At 43.4% G+C, this 20000-nt stretch overlaps 1 protein-coding gene across 2 annotated transcripts in view; it reads left to right on the top strand.

Moving 5' to 3' along the window:
• Window positions 1-20000, top strand: part of LOC121717993 (protein unc-13 homolog A-like) — an 81915-nt gene that overhangs the window by 42853 nt on the left and 19062 nt on the right. For both annotated transcript variants that reach the window (XM_042102720.1, XM_042102729.1), the window contains 11 exons: window positions 1-21; window positions 1546-1773; window positions 2192-2333; window positions 2615-2784; window positions 6238-6353; window positions 7692-7855; window positions 9283-9436; window positions 9723-9791; window positions 10293-10382; window positions 10741-10875; window positions 12391-12518. The exon at window positions 1-21 is cut by the window's left edge and continues 199 nt beyond it. In XM_042102720.1, the coding sequence (XP_041958654.1) occupies window positions 1-21; window positions 1546-1773; window positions 2192-2333; window positions 2615-2784; window positions 6238-6353; window positions 7692-7855; window positions 9283-9436; window positions 9723-9791; window positions 10293-10382; window positions 10741-10875; window positions 12391-12518 (1417 nt within the window). The remainder of the gene's footprint in view (window positions 22-1545; window positions 1774-2191; window positions 2334-2614; window positions 2785-6237; window positions 6354-7691; window positions 7856-9282; window positions 9437-9722; window positions 9792-10292; window positions 10383-10740; window positions 10876-12390; window positions 12519-20000) is intronic.

Here is a 20000-nt window from a genome sequence, read left to right as displayed (position 1 = left end):
TCAACGCAGACTGCCTACAGAGTGAGTAGAGGGGGGTGGGGGGGGGGTGAGAGAGAGAGATGGAGAGAGGGATGAGAGACAGAGAGAAAAGGGTTAGATGGAAAGAGGGAATGAGATAAAGAGAGAAGTGCCAGGACCTGCTCAAAGCAGACTACCTACAGAAGAGAGATAGGGATCAGATGAGTCCATATTTAAGAGAGATAGGGATCAGATGAGTCCATATTTAAGAGAGATAGGGATCAGATGTCCATATTTAAGAGAGATAGGGCTCAGATGAGTCCATATTTAAGAGAGATAGGGCTCAGATGTCCATATTTAAGAGAGATAGGGCTCAGATGTCCATATTTAAGAGAGATAGGGCTCAGATGTCCATATTTAAGAGAGATAGGGCTCAGATGAGTCCATATTTAAGAGAGATAGGGCTCAGATGTCCATATTTAAGAGAGATAGGGCTCAGATGAGTCCATATTTAAGAGAGATAGGGCTCAGATGTCCATATTTAAGAGAGATAGGGCTCAGATGTCCATATTTAAGAGAGATAGGGCTCAGATTAGTCCATATTTAAGAGAGATAGGGCTCAGATGAGTCCATATTTATGAGAGATAGGGCTCAGATGAGTCCATATTTAAGAGAGATAGGGCTCAGATGTCCATATTTAAGAGAGATAGGGCTCAGATGTCCATATTTAAGAGAGATAGGGCTCAGATGAGTCCATATTTAAGAGAGATAGGGCTCAGATGAGTCCATATTTAAGAGAGATAGGGATCAGATGAGTCCATATTTAAGAGAGATAGGGATCAGATGTCCATATTTAAGAGAGATAGGGCTCAGATGAGTCCATATTTAAGAGAGATAGGGCTCAGATGAGTCCATATTTAAGAGAGATAGGGCTCAGATGTCCATATTTAAGAGAGATAGGGCTCAGATGAGTCCATATTTAAGAGAGATAGGGCTCAGATGAGTCCATATTTAAGAGAGATGGGGCTCAGATGAGTCCATATTTAAGAGAGATGGGGCTCAGATGAGTCCATATTTAAGAGAGATAGGGCTCAGATGTCCATATTTAAGAGAGATAGGGCTCAGATGAGTCCATATTTAAGAGAGATAGGGCTCAGATGAGTCCATATTTAAGAGAGATAGGGCTCAGATGTCCATATTTAAGAGAGATAGGGCTCAGATGAGTCCATATTTAAGAGAGATAGGGCTCAGATGTCCATATTTAAGAGAGATAGGGCTCAGATGTCCATATTTAAGAGAGATAGGGCTCAGATGAGTCCATATTTAAGAGAGATAGGGCTCAGATGTCCATATTTGCTCCAACGTTGTCAACTCTTTACATTTCCCTTTGCTTCAACTCTTCTTTCCATTTTCCTTTTCTCTTTCATACTTTTTCTTTATCCCACTCCTTATCTTCTTCTCATTTATTCTTTCCCTCTTTCTATCTCCCCTCCTCTCTCTCTCACTCCCTCTCTCCCTCCTTACCTCCACCCTTCCCTCTCTGTCTTCCTCTCCCTCTCTCTCCACCTCTCCATATTCTCGTTCCAGGAGCAGCGGAGAAGAGTTCTAAGCACGGTGCGGAGGACCGGACACAGAACATCATCATGGTTCTGAAGGACCGCATGAAGATCCGTGAGCGGAACAAGCCGGAGATCTTCGAGCTCATTCAGGAGGTGTTCGCCGTGGAGAAGGGAATCCATGGAGCGCAGATGAAAACAACCAAACAGAGTGTGCTCGATGGGACCTCCAAGTGGTCCGCCAAGATCAGCATCACAGGTGTGTGTGTGTGTGCGCATGAGTGCCTGTGGGTGTAGGTGTGGGTGTGTGTACTGTATGCATGTATGTCTGTGTGTTTTGTGTGTGTGTGTGTGTGCGCATGTGTGCCTGTGGGTGTAGGTGTGGGTGTGTGTACTGTATGCATGTATGTCTGTGTGTTTTGTGTGTGTGTGTGTGTGTGTGTGTGTGTGTGTGTGTGTGTGTGTGTGTGTGTGTGTGTGTGTGTGTGTGCATCGACTTGAACTTGTGTATGACTGTGTGTGTGTGTGCGTTAGCGTGTGTGTGTGTATTTGTGTGTGTGTGTATGTGTGTGTGTGTGTGTGTGTGTGTGTGCGTTAGCGTGTGTGTGTGTATTTGTGTGTGTGTGTATGTGTGTGTGTGTGTGTGTTTAACCCGTCTCTGTGCTGTGCTGTGTCAGTGGCGTGTGCACAGGGTCTGCAGGCGAAGGATAAGACCGGCTCCAGTGACCCCTATGTGACCGTACAGGTGGGCAAGACCAAGAAGAGGACCAAGACCATCTACGGCAACCTCAATCCAGTCTGGGATGAGAGCTTCCATTTGTGAGTTATCTTAAACACACACACACACACACACACACACACACACACACACTAACACACACACTAACACACACACTAACACACACACTAACACACACACTAACACACAAACAGACACCTAAAATAGAAACATACACCCAGGTGCAGCATAAACCCAGACTTTAGACACACACACAAATAGTAAAACAGTGCTTCATTTCACTGTTAGAATGTGGTGTCAAAATAAATGTGGCAGGAGTTTGCTCTCAACTAAGAGTGTGTGTGTGTGTGTGTACACCCAGTGAGTGCCATAACTCGTCCGACCGTATTAAAGTGCGTGTGTGGGACGAGGACGATGACATCAAGTCCCGTGTGAAGCAACGCTTCAAGAGGGAGTCTGACGACTTCCTGGGTCAGACCATCATCGAGGTGCGCACCCTCAGCGGAGAGATGGACGTCTGGTACAACCTTGGTGAGTGCCATGGAGAGAGAGGGGGGAGAGAGAAAGAGAGAGGGAGAGAGAGGGAGAGGGAGAGGGGGACATTTAAAACTCCTTTATTAAACCATTATTACACATTATCATAGTGTTACATCAGTATCCCGAAACCCACAAGGATTGTACATTCTCCCAATATTGAATGAGATGCCCCTCACACCTATGAGAGAGAGAGGGAGGAGGGGGGGGGGGGGGTAAGACAAGATGAGAGAGAGGAACAAAAAAGAGACAAGTCTTGACCTCTCATTATCATTCTACTGCTGTTTGAAAGAGAGTAAGAAAGGGGCAGGTAGAGTAAGAGAGGGGCATGTAGAGTAAGAGAGGGGCATGTAATAATAATAATAATAATAATAATAATAATAATAATAAAGCTTTATTTGTATTGCACCTTTCATACACAGAATGCAGCTCAAAGTGCTTTACATTTGAAGCATGTAACACAATAATAGTCAGTGAATCATTATCAATCACTTTTCTTTGCTGTTTATGATATACTCAGCAACATATCAAAAATATAGAAAATGACGTCATAAGACTGGCAGCCTTAACCCTCTTACCCCCACAAGCACGCCATATGACAACTGTGGCAAGGAAAAACTCCCATATTCCAGGAAGAAACCTTGAGCAGAACCTGACTTAATAGGGGGAGCCCATCTGCTTCTGGCTGGCTGCGCCCTCCAATAGTAGCAGATGTAGAATAATCTGAAAATGTAGTCTACAGGATAAGATGAGTTAACTAAAAGCTTTCCTGTACAGGTATGTTTTCAGATCTTTTTTAAAAATATTTACTGAACTCGCCTGCTTGATGTACAGAGGCAGGGTGTTCCATAGTTTGGGGGCATAATGGATAAACGCAGCTTCTCCACTTTGTTTGTGGAGCACTTTGGGTACGATTAAAAGATTAGAATTGGATGATCTAAGTTTCCTTTGTGGTTGATAAGATATTAAAAGCTCAGAGATATATGAAGGTGCTATGCCATTCAGAGCTTTGTAAGTACTTAACATAACCTTAAAATCAATTCTATAGGAAATAGGGAGCCAGCGCAGTTCAGCCAACACAGGGGTGATGTGTTCTCTCTTCTTAGTCTTAGTTAAAAGTCTAGCCACAGAGTTCTGTATGAGTGCCAATTTCTTTAGATGTTTTTTGGGAAGACCAGTGAAAAGTGCATTGCAGTAGTCTAACCTGCTAGTGATAAAGGCGTGAATTAGTTTTTCTGCATCTTGTTGAGTTAAAAAGGGCCGCACTTTGGCAGAGTAGAGTAAGAGAGGGGCATGTAAAGTAAGAGAGGGGCACATAGAGTAAGAGAGGGGCAGGTAGAGTACGAGAGGGGCATGTAGAGTAAGAGAGGGGCATGTAGAGTAAGAGAGGGGCACGTAGAGTAAGAGATGGGCATATAGAGTAAGAGAGGGGCATGTAGAGTAAGAGAGGGGCATGTAGAGTAAGAGAGGGGCATATAGAGTAAGAGAGGGGCATATAGAGTAAGAGAGGGGCATGTAGAGTAAGAGAGGGGCATATAGAGTAAGAGAGGGGCATGTAGAGTAAGAGAGGGCAGGTAGAGTAAGAGAGGGGCATGTAGAGCTGAAGAGAGGGGCATGTAGAGTAAGAGAGGGCAGGTAGAGTAAGAGAGGGGCATATAGAGTAAGAGATGGGCATGTAGAGTAAGAGAGGGCAGGTAGAGTAAGAGAGGGGCATATAGAGTAAGAGAGGGGCATATAGAGTAAGAGATGGGCATGTAGAGTAAGAGAGGGGCATGTAGAGTAAGAGAGGGGCATATAGAGTAAGAGATGGGCATGTAGAGTAAGAGAGGGGCATGTAGAGCTGAAGAGAGGGGCATGTAGAGTAAGAGAGGGCAGGTAGAGTAAGAGAGGGGCATATAGAGTAAGAGAGGGGCATATAGAGTAAGAGATGGGCATGTAGAGTAAGAGAGGGGCATGTAGAGTAAGAGAGGGGCATATAGAGTAAGAGATGGGCATGTAGAGTAAGAGAGGGGCATGTAGAGCTGAAGAGAGGGGCATGTAGAGTAAGAGAGGGCAGGTAGAGTAAGAGAGGGGCATATAGAGTAAGAGATGGGCATGTAGAGTAAGAGAGGGCAGGTAGAGTAAGAGAGGGGCATATAGAGTAAGAGAGGGGCATGTAGAGTAAGAGAGGGGCATATAGAGTAAGAGATGGGCATGTAGAGTAAGAGAGGGGCATGTAGAGCTGAAGAGAGGGGCATGTAGAGTAAGAGAGGGCAGGTAGAGTAAGAGAGGGGCATATAGAGTAAGAGATGGGCATGTAGAGTAAGAGAGGGCAGGTAGAGTAAGAGAGGGGCATGTAGAGTAAGAGAGGGGCATGTAGAGTAAGAGAGGGGCATGTAGAGCTGAAGAGAGGGGCATGTAGAGTAAGAGAGGGCAGGTAGAGTAAGAGAGGGGCATATAGAGTAAGAGAGGGGCATGTAGAGCTAAAGAGAGGGGCATGTAGAGCTAAAGAGAGGGGCATGTAGAGCTAAAGAGAGGGGCATATAGAGTAAGAGAGGGGCATATAGAGTAAGTGAGGGGCATGTAGAGTAAGAGAGGGGCATGTAGAGCTGAAGAGAGGGGCATGTAGAGTAAGAGAGGGCAGGTAGAGTAAGAGAGGGGCATATAGAGTAAGAGAGGGGCATGTAGAGCTAAAGAGAGGGGCATGTAGAGCTAAAGAGAGGGGCATGTAGAGCTAAAGAGAGGGGCATATAGAGTAAGAGAGGGGCATATAGAGTAAGTGAGGGGCATGTAGAGTAAGAGAGGGCAGGTAGAGTAAGAGAGGGCAGGTAGAGTAAGAGAGGGGCATGTAGAGTAAGAGAGGGGCATGTAGAGCTAAAGAGAGGGGCATATAGAGTAAGAGAGGGGCATGTAGAGCTAAAGAGAGGGGCATGTAGAGTAAGAGAGGGGCATATAGAGTAAGAGAGGGGCATGTAGAGCTAAAGAGAGGGGCATATAGAGTAAGAGAGGGGCATGTAGAGCTAAAGAGAGGGGCATATAGAGTAAGTGAGGGGCATGTAGAGTAAGAGAGGGCAGGTAGAGTAAGAGAGGGGCATGTAGAGTAAGAGAGGGGCATGTAGAGCTAAAGAGAGGGGCATATAGAGTAAGAGAGGGGCATGTAGAGCTAAAGTGAGGGGCATGTAGAGTAAGAGAGGGGCATGTAGAGTAAGAGAGGGGCATGTAGAGTAAGAGAGGGGCATATAGAGTAAGAGAGGGGCATATAGAGTAAGAGAGGGGCATGTAGAGCTAAAGAGAGGTGCGAATAAGAGGAATAGGAATAAAGATGAGATTGAAAATGAGGACTTGTGACTCCTATCCCAGCAAGAACAGTACACAGCTAATACACAGTTACATTCTGTGTATGTGTATTTATGTGTGTGTGTGTGTGTGTGTGTGTGTGTGTGTGTGTGTGTGTGTGTGTGTGTGTTTCAGATAAGCGTACTGATAAGTCAGCTGTGTCTGGAGCAATCAGGATGCACATCAATGTGGAGATCAAAGGAGAAGAGACTGTGTCCCCCTACCATGTGCAGTACACATGTCTACATGAGGTATGAGGAGAGACTGTGTGTGTGTGTGTGTGTGTGTGTGTGTGTGTGTGTGTGTTACGTGACCATAAATCATAAAGAATGGTTCAACATAACATAAGAAAAGTCGACGTAGTGAAAAGTTAACAAATTTAATAAAGTAAAGCTCCCAGACAGACGGAATAACGTGGCGGTGAAAATAATACAAAAATGTAAAAGAAACCCTTGGACTTACTGACTTAGATGGTATTAACAGAGACGGTTGATAAATATATATCATATATATATATATATATATATCATATATATCATCAATATATATCATATATATCATCCTTAATATACATATATAGCATAATATATATATGTATATTAAGGATCTTTGGTATTAACTTTCTACTCGCGTTTGAAAACAAAATACAGAAAAGTTTGTGAGTCTTCCGGTGTCTTCCTTGCCTACTCTAACTAAACCTATAATACAAAAGTGTCAACCTGTCACCAAGCCACCGCCAACGCAAGTACCATAAACTATAATATAAATTAAAATAATTAAGCCATGTGATTAACGTTACGAGTAAGTGTTAACACAAATAACAAAGTGCCGACGAAAGCACGTCTCGACAAAGCGCCCAGTAACGAGGAAGTGCGGCGAGGGGATGGGAGAGGCTGACAGGATGGATTGGAGGCGGCTTATATAGCAGGAGGACCAGCCCCCTGAATCAGCGCACGCACAGCTACCTGCAGAAACAGAACACAAAAAAAAAGCACAAGCACCGTTCTACTCCCCCTACAGGTGGAACAACGTAACTGTGTGTGTGTGTGTGTGTGTGTGCGTGTGTGTGTGTGTGTGTGTGTGTGTATGTACACTGCTCCCCGAGCGCCGCTGTAGCAGGCAGCTCACTGCGTCGGGATTAGTGTGTGCTTCACCTCACTGTGTGTTCACTGTGTGCTGAGTGTGTTTCACTAATTCACGGATTGGGATAAATGCAGAGACCAAATTTCTGTCACGGGATCAAAAGAGTATATATACTTATACTTATACTATATGTATGTATGTGTGTGTGTTTGTGTGTCTGTCTGTCTGTCTCTGTGTGTGTGTATGTATGTGTGTGTGTATGTATGTGTGTGTGTGTGTGTGTGTGTGTGCATGTAAGCATATGCAGTGCACATATTTACATGAGGTACTAGGAGTGTGTGTATGTATGTGTGTGTGTGTGTGTGTGTGTGTGTATGTCCACTAAATTTCTGAACTAACTTCCACTCTCTCCTCCTCTCTCTCCCTCCCTCCTCCTTTTCTTCTCCTCTCCTCTCCTCTCTTCCTCCTATCACCCCCTCTCCTCCTCCTCCTCCTCTTTTCTGCAGCACATCTTCCACTACATGACGGAGGAGAAGAATGCTGGGGCAGTGGTCATCCCAGACGCTAAGGGCGATGACGCCTGGAAGGTGTACTACGACGAGACGGCACAGGAGATTGTGGACGAGTTCGCCATGCGCTACGGTGTAGAGTCCATCTACCAGGCCATGACGTAAGTCTGTCTCTCTCTCTCTCTCTCTGTTTTGCTCCCTGGTCCCATCGACCTGCTCTCATTCCTCTGACAATACTTCAATATCTCACCCAGTGACACAAGTAGGGATGGGCATCGTTGAGAAATTATCGATATCGATGCCGTTGTCGATTCTGCTTGTCGATGCGATTCCTTATCGATTCCCATATCGATTCCTGTACCATTTGCTGAACACTTATAGGATGGCTTTGAGAGTTGTTGGCTTTTAATGTCTAATTTAAAGTGGTTTTAGAGAATGAATATCAAGTGTGCAATAACAGTACGGAAGTTGAATACTTTAAAATTTCTAAAAAAGTAAACATTTCTAAAACAAAGCTTTGTATTGGAATCGTTAGTGGAATCGTTAACGTTTGGATGTGTACGATTTCGATGGATCGGAACATTTGGAACCGGTTCCTTACCGATACCTGGAACCGATTCCCAAGCCTAGACACAAGTATGGACCTGAGAGTTCAGTACGAACTATCCAGAGACTAAATACTAAGTCAGGTTTTGCTGTAACACAGTCGATTCTCATGTGAGATGACAGTACCACATCTGTTTTTAATGTCAGGCCTGTGTGTTCAGAGCCCCATTGGATGGGCGTACCTGGAGTAAATGTTGTGGTCACTCCTAGAGCCGCAGTTAGTTCCAGGGCTGGACACTAATTACTGCTCCTCTAGTGTTAGAGTGATTTAGCACCAGCCACTCTCACTACTCATCTTAACAGCACAAAATGGAACAAATTCCATGATATTTATATCCACAAAGGGGTATGCACTACACACACATACGCACACACACTCTCATACACACATATACTGTACACACTTATACATACACACATTCACACACACACATGCATGCACACACACACACATTCACACAAATGTATTGTTGCTCAGTGTGTATTCAACCTTGGCCAGCACAAGAACAAGGGAAAGCAAGCGAGGGACAGAGAGAGATAGAGAGAAAGAGAGAGAGAGAGAGAGAGAAAGGGACAGAGAGAGAGAGATGGGGAGGTGGGGAGAGAGAGGCTAATGTCATTACTGTGAGTTAATAGGCTAATTAATTTCCTGTAAGATGTACACCTCAGACATAATTGTGATTCATTGACTCAAATAGTTACCACAGCAACAGGAAGCAGGGCAGTGAACGCACTGTAGGTCACCTGAAGCAAGAACACACACACACACACACACACACACACACACATAGACCAGGGCTGCCCAATGAACAAGCAGTAGATGGATCTGTTGAAAGTGGGACCCTTCTGTCTGTGTCAGCGTAGAAAAGGGCATTATGCTGCCTTTGCTGTTTTGTTGACTGACATGTAATAGTTCCCTAGATCCTACCCACATCTAACCTTTGTGTGTGTGTGTGTGTGTGTGTGTTTTTCTCCCTCTCAGTCATTTTGCGTGCCTGTCATCTAAGTACATGTGCCCGGGTGTCCCTGCGGTCATGAGCACGCTACTGGCCAACATCAATGCCTACTACGCCCACACCACCCAGTCCTCCAACAATGTCTCTGCCTCCGACCGCTTCGCTGCGTCCAACTTCGGGGTCAGTGCACCTCTGGTGTCCTCTCAATCACACACACACACACACACACACACACACACACACACACACACACACAACTACATTACACATGGAGTAGAGAGTTAATTTAAGTGTGTCCTATTGGGACTTATGTGTTTACATTATGCTTTGATGGATACATCTGTGTTTGTCTGTGTGAGTGTGTGTGTGTGTGTGTGTGTGTGTGTGTGTGTGTGTGTGTGTGTGTGTGTGTGTGTGTGTGTGTGCCTGTGTGTGTAAACACCTGTGCGTGTGTTTCTGTTTACAGAAAGAGAGGTTTGTGAAGCTCCTGGATCAACTGCACAACTCCCTGAGGATTGACCTCTCCATGTACAGGGTAGGCCACTGATACTCCCTCTGAGGCCTCTCCAAGTGTCCTTCAAAAAAAGACTCACACTCATGCATTGATCCACATACAGTAGTCTTCTGTACAGTGTAGGCTGCTGAGCCGCCTTCTAAGGCCTCTAAGGCTGCTCCTTAAAGCAGCGGTAGTGTCCTTTAAACAGTGTTTCCCATACATTGACTTATTTGTGGCGGCCCACCACAATTTCAACATTGACCACCACACAATGATTATCAATGTTGTACTATTTCAATTGTATGGAATTCTTTCATTGTAGAGATATGTGCACCTTTGTAAAGCCTCTCCTTGTTTCTCTGTCTGTCAACGAACCTACATGCATGTTGAAAGGCAACATTAATAATCCTGCAAGGTATAGAAGATGGCAGTATCTATGCAACCTGTTTATTTTATTGAATCATTCACAATTATTCTCTCTTTCTCTCTCTTTATCTCACTCTCTTTCTCCCTCTCCATCTCTGTCACTCTCTCCCTCAGAATAATTTCCCTGCCAGTAGTCCAGAGAGACTGCAGGATCTGAAGTCCACAGTAGACCTGCTGACCAGTATCACCTTCTTCAGGATGAAGGTAACACAAACACACACAGACACACACACACACACAGACCAGCATTACCCCTACTTCTGTTTGTGTTACTTTCTGAAGGTACTACAAACACACACACACACACACACACACACACACACACACACCAGCATTACCTTGCTGTGACAGGAGGGCTGCACCCAGCTGTGAATGCCTCAGTTCATTACACTGGCCCGGTATTAATAAATGACCTCATGTTTCTTTATGTTTATGGTGCTTCTGCACAAATCTGATTTAACACTGTAGCAGTATAACTTCAAATTGATTACATGGGTGTTCCAGGTTTTGATATGTGTTTCCATGATTGCCCCCTCTCCCAAACACACACACACACACACAGGTCCAGGAGCTGCAGAGTCCCCCAAGGGCGAGCCAGGTGGTAAAGGACTGTGTGAAGGCCTGTCTCAACTCCACCTACGAGTACATCTTCAACAACTGCCACGAGCTTTACGGCCGGGAGTACCAGACCGACCCGGTGAGACACACTACAGCAGCCCAGCACTCACACACACACAGTGTTCACTCACTCACACTACAGCAGCCCAGCACTCACACACACACAGTGTTCACTCACTCACTTACTCACACTACAGCAGCACAGCACTCACAAACAGTGTTCACTCACTCACTCACTCACTCACTCCATGGGTACTAGCATCGCTCACTAGCACATCTCTTAAGGCGCTAAAACCCATGGGTACTAACATCTCTCACTACCACATCTCTTAAGGTGTTGGGTAATAGCATCTCTCACTAGCACATCTCTTAAGGCGTTGGGTACTAGCATATTCACTAGCACATCTCTTAAGGCGTTGGGTACTAGCATATTCACTAGCACATCTCTTAAGGCGTTGGGTACTAGCATATTCACTAGCACATCTCTTAAGGCGCTAAAACCCATGGGTACTAGCATCTCTCACTAGCACATCTCTTAAAGGGGTATTCCACCATTTGGGGAATTAGGCTCATTTCCACCTCCCCAAGTTAAACAATTGATTTTTACCTTTCTCTAGTTCATCCAGCCGTTCTGTGAGTCTGGCGATACCACTTTTAGCTCCAGCCTAGCATAGATCATTGAATCGAATTCGACCATTAGTATCTCGCCTTCTAGCATCACGCTTAAAAGTGACTAAGATTTCCGGTAATTTTCCTATTTGAAACTTGTCTCTTCTCAAGTTAGAAAGTGTAATAAGACTAACGGAAAATGAAACATGCTGATTTTACATGGAACTATACTCTCATTCCGGCGTAATAATCAAGGAACGTTGGTTGTACCATGGGCGCAGCAGCACAATATCACGCAGCACCTGAAAATAGTTTTAGTTTTTTTACAATTTAGTCAAATGAGTGCACAATTTACTAAAATGAGCGTGCATTCTCTCGATACACAAAAATATCTTGCAATGACACATCCTGGGCTCCGTATCTGACACACATGCTTTGAAGAGTTTTTTTTTCCTGGTCTGTTTTGCTAAGTCTCTCTCAGGTTTTTTGGAGTGACTGTTTAGTAGTAGTAAACTCACGGTCTGCTTAAAATAGGAGGCTTGCGCTAGCAGGTCACCGCCTTAGCGCTTCCAGCGCATCGATTCCCAGGACTACAAACAAAGTGTTGCCACCGTAGTGTCTCGTTTGTGTGTTGCGATGGCGATGTTGCACCTGAGGCCTGAACAGGTCCTGCTGAGGTGGGAGAACAGGCTTGAGTGGGTCCTTCTAAATGAGTTATTGATTTGGCCCGCAGACAATGAGCATGTTCCGATAAAATAGCATTTGCAGCAGTTTTCGGCCTCCTGTGATCTCTGTCTTTGTCTATGTGTGTAGATTAAATCTATGTGTTTGTGTGTGTGTCTGTGATATTGAGAGAGAGAGAGATCTTAGTTATCATATTTTTAGCAGTATACCAGCATTTTTCCGTGGTGTGGTGTGTGTGTGTGTGTTTTCTGGAAGTGAAATTACTTTATTTATAATGGCATCTGGTTGTTGTTTTTTCCAGTCAAAGTCGGCTTCTTCTGAGGAGCAGGGACCCAGCATCAAGAACCTGGACTTCTGGTCCAAACTAATCACCCTCATCGTGTCCATCATTGAGGAAGACAAGAACTCATACACACCCTGCCTCAACCAGTAAGAGTTTGACACACTCACACATAGACACACGTCCTGTCTCAAAGAATATAGCGCACACACACACACACACACATGCAATCCTACATGCTGTCTCACAATCTTTCAAGCATACAGTCTCAACCACTGCTAGTAAATATGTGGATGGACAAGCAGACACACACACACACACACACACACACACACACACACACACTGTAGTTGTACACAATGGAGTAAGCCCTCATAGCAACTGAGTGTGAGCCATAACTCTACATTACATTAACGTTTGGATGTGTGAATTACCTGAGTTAATACTAATGAAAATGTTGTAGTGCCTTCCAGTAAGTCACTTCGGACGCCTCAGGGGTTTCAATAGTTTGTTCGTTCGTTTATTCCAGTATTTCGTTTCGTTCGTCTCTATAAATAAACTGACAAGTAACAAATACAAATACAAGTACAACTGAAAACCATATGCCTGCTGGCGTTCCAACATCGAGTTCCAAAACCAACTACCCAAGGATTCCTCCTTTCTCTACCTATATGCCACTAATTGGCACAGGTGTGCAATTTAACTCCTTATGTGCCAAGGCCTTCCAAGGCCACAAGGTCATGTCACCAGCAGGGGTCATTAAATCAACTTAATCACGAAAAAGTAATGAATGGCTCCTACACACCGGCCCTCTTATTGCTACCGGCTAAATAGGTACAATAACAAACTAAACTAAACACATGGAGCCATACATCACAATAACAATATACACAGTAAACACGTGGAGCCATACATCACAATATACACAGTAAACACGTGGAGCCTACATCACAATTCATTCAAGACCATATCACATGCAATAGCCCTTTTTTTTTTTTCCCTCCCACCGAGAGAGGCATTGTCCATTTCAGTGTGTATGTGTATTTGTATGAATGTGCGCATGTGTGTACGTTGCAAGACATTTCTTGCTCGGATAGTCCATAGTCCATGGTGCGCGTGTAAAGATCAGTATACATGTTAGTTCCTACAAGGTAAAATAAACATTACATATACATTGGACATTCATATCTACATGTCATTTTCCGACAATAAGCAAACCTTTGTGATCGGTCTGTCTATAACACTTGTCTTTGTTTTTAAAATCAAACTACGAACAATTCCCTTTGAATCTTTCTTTGTGTCAATAACTCTCCCCAACATCCAAGATCCCCTAGGGGCAGTAGGGTCTGCAATTAACACAATGTCACCATTTGCGTAGTTTCTTTTCTTTTTAAACCATTTTTGTCTTTCTTGTAGGTTTGGAAGATACTCTCTAACCCATCTTTTCCAAAATATATCAGCTAAGTATTGTATTTGCTTCCATTTGCGTCTACTATACACATCTGATTTCTGAAATAAGCCAGGCGGTAATGTGGGTTGCCCTTTGAGAAGTAAAAGGTGGTTGGGCGTTAGAGGTTCGAGGTCATTTGGACTATTTGAATTTGTGGTAAGTGGGCGACTATTCATTATGGCTTCTACCTCACAGATGAAAGTGTGAAGGGATTAATCATCTAATATCTGATCCTTTGTCAGTGATAAAAGTATTTGTTTGACCTGTTTTATTAACCTCTCCCATACTCCTCCAAAGTGTGAAGCGGCAGGTGGGTTGTAAGTCCATTTTATGCCTTTTTGTTGCAGAGCAACTTGGAGTTTGTTGCTTTGGTTCCACTCCTTTATGGCATTCTTTAACTCACGGTCAGCTGAAGTCAGATTGGTGCCATTGTCAGATCTTATTTGCCGCACTTGCCCTCGTCTGCTTATGAATCTGCGGATTGCGTTGATACATGAATCAGTGTCAAGTGAATTGGCTATTTCCAAATGTATCGCTCGAGTTGTGAAACATGTAAAAATGACACCATATCGTTTCACTTCACTGCGTCCTCTTTTTACTGTAATTGGACCAAAGAAGTCTGCTCCAACAAAGGTAAATGGTGGTAAATCTGGTGTTATTCTTTCTTTTGGCAAGTCGGCCATCTTTTGTTCTCCTAAGTTTGAATGTAGGCGTCTGCAGAACACACACTCAGACCGTATCTTTCTAGCAAGGGAATTTGCTGCTGGAATCCAGTACTGCTGTCGCAGTTTGGCCAACATATGGTTCCTTCCACAGTGGCCTAGTTGTTCATGGATGTGTTTTAACACAAGTTTGGACACATGATGGTGTTTTGGAAGAACCACAGGATGTTTTCGGTCCTCTGGCATAGCCATTCTGCTTAATCGCCCTCCTGTACGAAGTAATCCATCTTGCAGAATAGGATCAAGCTTACGAATGTGGCTCTGACGACTGACATGAGCGTTTTCCTTTTGCGAGGTTTTGATTTCTTCTGGAAATGCCTCCATTTGAGTAAAGCGTACAATTGCATTTTCTGCTCTTTTGACATCTTCTAAAGTAATCTGCTGTACATTCATGCATTTTTTAACTGTTTGCATTTTTCTTTCCATCAGACATTGTTTCTCTGCATTTGAGTTCTTAATACTCATGTTGGTAAGTATTTCCTTTCTTTTCTGACTTAGTTGCAAGAGTATGTCTTTTAGCTTAAGTAGCCATGCTACTGCTCTGGTTAGATTGTTCCAATTTGAGTGATGGTGTATGAATGTGTGAGTAGGATTTTGTTCTTCCTTTACAATTAAGTTCATGCTAAGAACATCCTTCTTCACTTCCACATCATCATCATCTTCTTCTTCTTCTTCTTCTTCTTCATGTGTTTGTATGGTAATGTCAGAATTTGTCCATTCAGATTCCTGACATTTGAGAAATTCTGGACCATTCAGCCAAACTTTCGAATTCAGAAGAGCACTGGCCTTGAGACCACGAGACGCACAATCAGCTGGATTTTGTTTAGTGTTTATGTATCTCCATTGTTTTACCTTGGTCATTTCTCTGATTGCGTTCACTCTATTGGCCACAAAGGTTTTAAATCTTTTGTTCTCATTCTGAATGTACTTCAATGTTGACGTACTATCTGTCCGGAAAATGGAGTTCTCAAGAGCAAGTTGTAACTCTGCTTTGATCAGTCTATCCATTCGTACTGCAAGCACTGCTGCAGTGAGTTCCATTCTTGGCATTGTAGTTTGTTTCAATGGTGCAACTCGGGATTTCCCCATTAGAAATGAGGTGTGCACTTCATGTCCTGAATTTGAGAGACGAACGTACGTAACACAACCATAACCACTTTCAGACGCATCACTAAAGTGATGTAGTTGTGCAGATGTTATCGGACCAAAGTTCTTTGGCTTGAAACATCTGTTGACACTGAGCTCTCCAATGCAACTTAGACCTGCCATCCATTCATGCCACAGCTGCGTGTAGTGGTCTGGTAGGTCTTTGTCCCAGGCATAATTCTGCTTGCAAAGATCTTGCAGAATGTTCTTAGCAGTAAGGACGAATGGAGAGATGAAGCCAAGAGGATCGTATACCGAGGATATGATGGACAGTATTCCCCTTCGAGTACATGGCTGCTGTTTCAGGCTCACTGCAAAGGTGAGTTTGTCTCTTTCTATGTGCCACTGTATGCCAAGAGTTCTTTCTGTAGGAAGATCGCTGGATTCCAAGTCGAGGTCTTTGACCTCCTTTGCTCTGGCTGCTTGTGGGATGGACATTAGGACAGTTCTGCTGTTACTTATCCATTTGTGCAAACGAAAGCCTCCCATTGAGCAAGCTCTTTCAAGCTCTTTGCACAACGTCACAGCATCAGCTTCAGTGGCCACCGATTTCAAGCAATCATCCACATAAAAATCTTGCTTAATTGTTTCCACTGTTTCATGCAAAAAGAGATCTTTGAAATCTTCGGCAGTTTGTTTGAGGGCGAAACTTGCACAACTTGGCGAAGATGTTGCCCCGAATAAGTGCACTGTCATTCTGTGTTCTTTCAATGGTTGACCTGAGTCACCATTTGGCCACCATAGAAAACGCAAAAAGTCCACATGGTTCTCCATAACTCTCACCTGGTGAAACATGCTTTCCACATCTGCCATAAGGGCGATTGGCTCCTGGCGGAAGCGCAACAGGACGCCTATCAGGTTACTGGTGAGATTTGGACCTTGTATCAATTTGCTGTTCAAGGATGTTCCCTGGAAGGATGCGGAACAATCGAATACAACTCTCAGGGAGCCCTTCTTTGGATGGTGCACTCCGTGATGTGGAATGTACCACACCTTTCCACTTTGGGTTTCTAGTTCATCAAAAGGCACCGCTTCTGCGTGGCCCTTTTCAAGCATTCCTTCTAGAAATGCAGTATATTCTTTATGATATTGTTCATTCTTTTCAAATTTTCTTTTCAGAGACATAACACGCTGCTGTGCCTGTTGGTAGTTGTTTGGCATCATTAAGTCATTTTCTTTAAAGGGTAACGGTAAGTAATAATGACCATTTCTTAGTTCCTTTGAACTTTCCATCACAGACATGAACTGTTTGTCTTCAACTGACATCTCGGATTTCTCCTCAGCTGCCAGTTCTGGAAAATCCTGATGATACTGTTTAATCAACAAGTCATTCAAATCTGCTACAGATATGCGATTAACTACGGTACATGAGTGACTTCCTTGCATTTGACATGTTTCTTGCATGAGCCCATTGATGACCCATCCTAAGGGTGTTCGAACAGCATATGGCCCATTACCTCTACTGTTTATCACCTTCCAAGGCTCCATAAGCTTTGCAGCATTTGTGCCTATTAACAACTCAATCTCAGCGTCCAATTGTGGAATTTTCACCTCACGTAAGTATTTCCATTTGTCTATTGATTCTTGTGTTGGTATGTGTCGTTTTGAAACTGGTAATTTCGTTTGAGTGTAGACCTCTGGGAGTTTATGGTACAGCAGGCCTTCCATATTGCTGACTTCAAGACCAGAGACTATACTGCTGTGGACATTTTTCTCCTGTCCCATTGTGCACAAGAGTATTGTGGTGTTTTTACCAGAGATGTTTAACTTTCTTTTCAATGAGTCTGTGCAAAATGTAGCTGAGCTACCGGGATCCAGAAATGCATGAGTATTTATGACTTTGTCTGAATTTGAGACTTTTACTTTCACTGGGACGATAGCAAGAGTGCATTGTTTCGATTTACCGACGCCTATTGGATCATCATCATTTACAGATACCATAGCACTACTCAGTGGTTTGTTTCCAGTTGCGACGCAGTCATCTTTAATTCCATCTTTTTCTTTGCCAGTGTGAATGTGAAGGATGGTTGGGTGAGACAGAGAACATGTTTCACATTTCATTCTGTTTTTGCAGGTTTTGCTAACATGTCCCTTTGTTAGACAACCAAAGCACATCCCATTTACTTTCAGGAATTCTATTTTCTCACTGTTTGGTTTGGACTTAAACTTTTCACAATTTCCAAATGTGTGATTTCTTTCACAGAATAAGCAAGGCTTTTCAAGAGCACACTTATTTGTATTCAGTTTGTGTCCATATTGTGACTCGTTCCTTTTTATTTCAGGTGCCTGAGCAACTGTAGTGGCAAAGCTGGTCCTCCCACTAGGTTTGGTGAATGTTTTTTGTGGTTTAGATCTTGACACTACTTTGCTCTCCGTTGGGTTGATGATGTCACCAAATATTGGATCTAGCATTGCTCTAGACTGTCTTTCAATAAAGTCTACCAAGTCCTTGAATGTTGCTCTGTGTTTGTTATCTTGCATGCTACACACATTTGCTCGCCATCTATCTCGCAGCCTAAATGGAAGTTTAGACACAATGAGTCTTAAGTTGGTGGAACTTTCAAGCTCTTTTAATCCATCAATGTCTTGCATTGTATTGTAGCAGCTATGTAAAAAGAGAGCATAAGATCGCAGCCCATTGCCATCTTCTGGTTTGATGGTTGGCCAGTTCAAGGCTTTATTCATGTAAGCAGATGCTATTTTATAGCTGTTCCCAAAACTGTATTCTAGCTGCTTTTTAGCTTCCTTATACGCGACGGTAGGATCCATATGCATAAAGCTACTGACAAGGCTTCTGGGTTGGTCCCTTGTATACTGTTGTAAGTAGTATAGCCTGTCATCCATATTTGTAGTTTTATTCTCAACACATTGCTCAAATGCTTTGATGAAAGTCCTATATTGAAGAGCATCACCATCGAATATGGGAATTTCTCTATCTGGCAGAAGAGAGAGTGTTTGTTGTTTCACTAACATCTCAGTGATTTGAGTTTGTCTTTTTAATAGATCAGTGACGCTTGTATCATTGCCATTTGGGTGAATCTGGCTTCCTATTGGCACTGAGACGCTCAAATTTGCATTTTGTTGTGCACCTACAGTTTGCCTAGGTCCAGTTCGAGGAGCTGATCCTTCTCTCTGCGATCTCACTGGTCTTTGTACTGTTGCAGGGGTGTTATATTCCGTTGGTGTACCGTATTTGTATATGCCCGACACTGAACGTTGGTCTTCAGCTTCTCTGAATATTCTAACCTTTGCCTCTGCAGCAGCAAGTTCGGAATCTATGACCATTTTTTCTCTTCGTGCTTTTAATTTTGCGAGGATATTTGCTTCTTCGATATCAAGGTCAATTTTGTCATCCAAAGCCTGCGCCTTTGCTCTAATAGCCGCACATTCTGCTTCGGCCTTTAGATGAGCGAAAGATTCTCGTGACGCGCAACTGAGAGCACTTGTTGCTTTGCAGCTATGCGTGACACTGTGCGCTGTTTGAGATGCGCTATCTTGAGGCTTAACAATATCGTCCTGATCCTCTTCTTTGTCATCATCTTTATCAACCTCGAGCCATTTTATGACACCTTCTAAGAAGCTTTTGAACAGGTTATATTTGGGTTGGTACCAGTCTAAGTTATCGGCCTCCTTTTCATATGCATCTTTAGTTAATTGTTGTACAGTTGCTTGTAAACTAATAAACTCAGCGAAAAATCCATCAAACAAGTTAATTTGTTTCCTAACAGTTTCTTTGTCCTGTCCGGCTTCAATAAGACTATTGATTTCATTTCGTTTGCGTGTTAAAACACCAAGCTTCCCCCTACGTGTTGCAATTAACTTAAACAGTTCTTTTTCATCGGACAAATCCTGCTCTACAGGCTCTTCGTCGGCGGACATTTTTCAAAGATTAACTCAAAAGTTCAACACACAAAAGATCGACAATATTTCAAAGTCAACACATCAACGAGGAGATAAACGCAAGTGAAAAGGCCCATTCAGTTTGTGGTGTAAGCACGGCGGCTCACGTTAAGTCATTGTATGAGCTCAGCGGCCCATTCAATTCAGCGTTTTACTCACAAACGTCCAAAGATAAAGGTTAAATCCTCAAATCCTTCCAGCGGGAAACGTGTATAATCCACAAACTTTAGGGAATGCAGCTCACAATCTTCTAAGTATCCTATGAGTAAATCCGTAAATCAAACTTCCCAAACGCAGGTAACTTCCAAATATTCCGATGCAGTTTCAACTTTCCAATAGCAGAAGGTTTTCAACGCTGTAGTGCCTTCCAGTAAGTCACTTCGGACGCCTCAGGGGTTTCAATAGTTTGTTCG

The sequence above is a fragment of the Alosa sapidissima genome, chromosome 1 (assembly GCF_018492685.1).
Source record: "Alosa sapidissima isolate fAloSap1 chromosome 1, fAloSap1.pri, whole genome shotgun sequence".
Lineage (NCBI taxonomy): Eukaryota > Metazoa > Chordata > Actinopteri > Clupeiformes > Clupeidae > Alosa > Alosa sapidissima.
The sequence above is the reverse complement of the archived record's forward strand: the minus strand, read 5'-3'. Positions and strand labels throughout refer to the sequence as shown.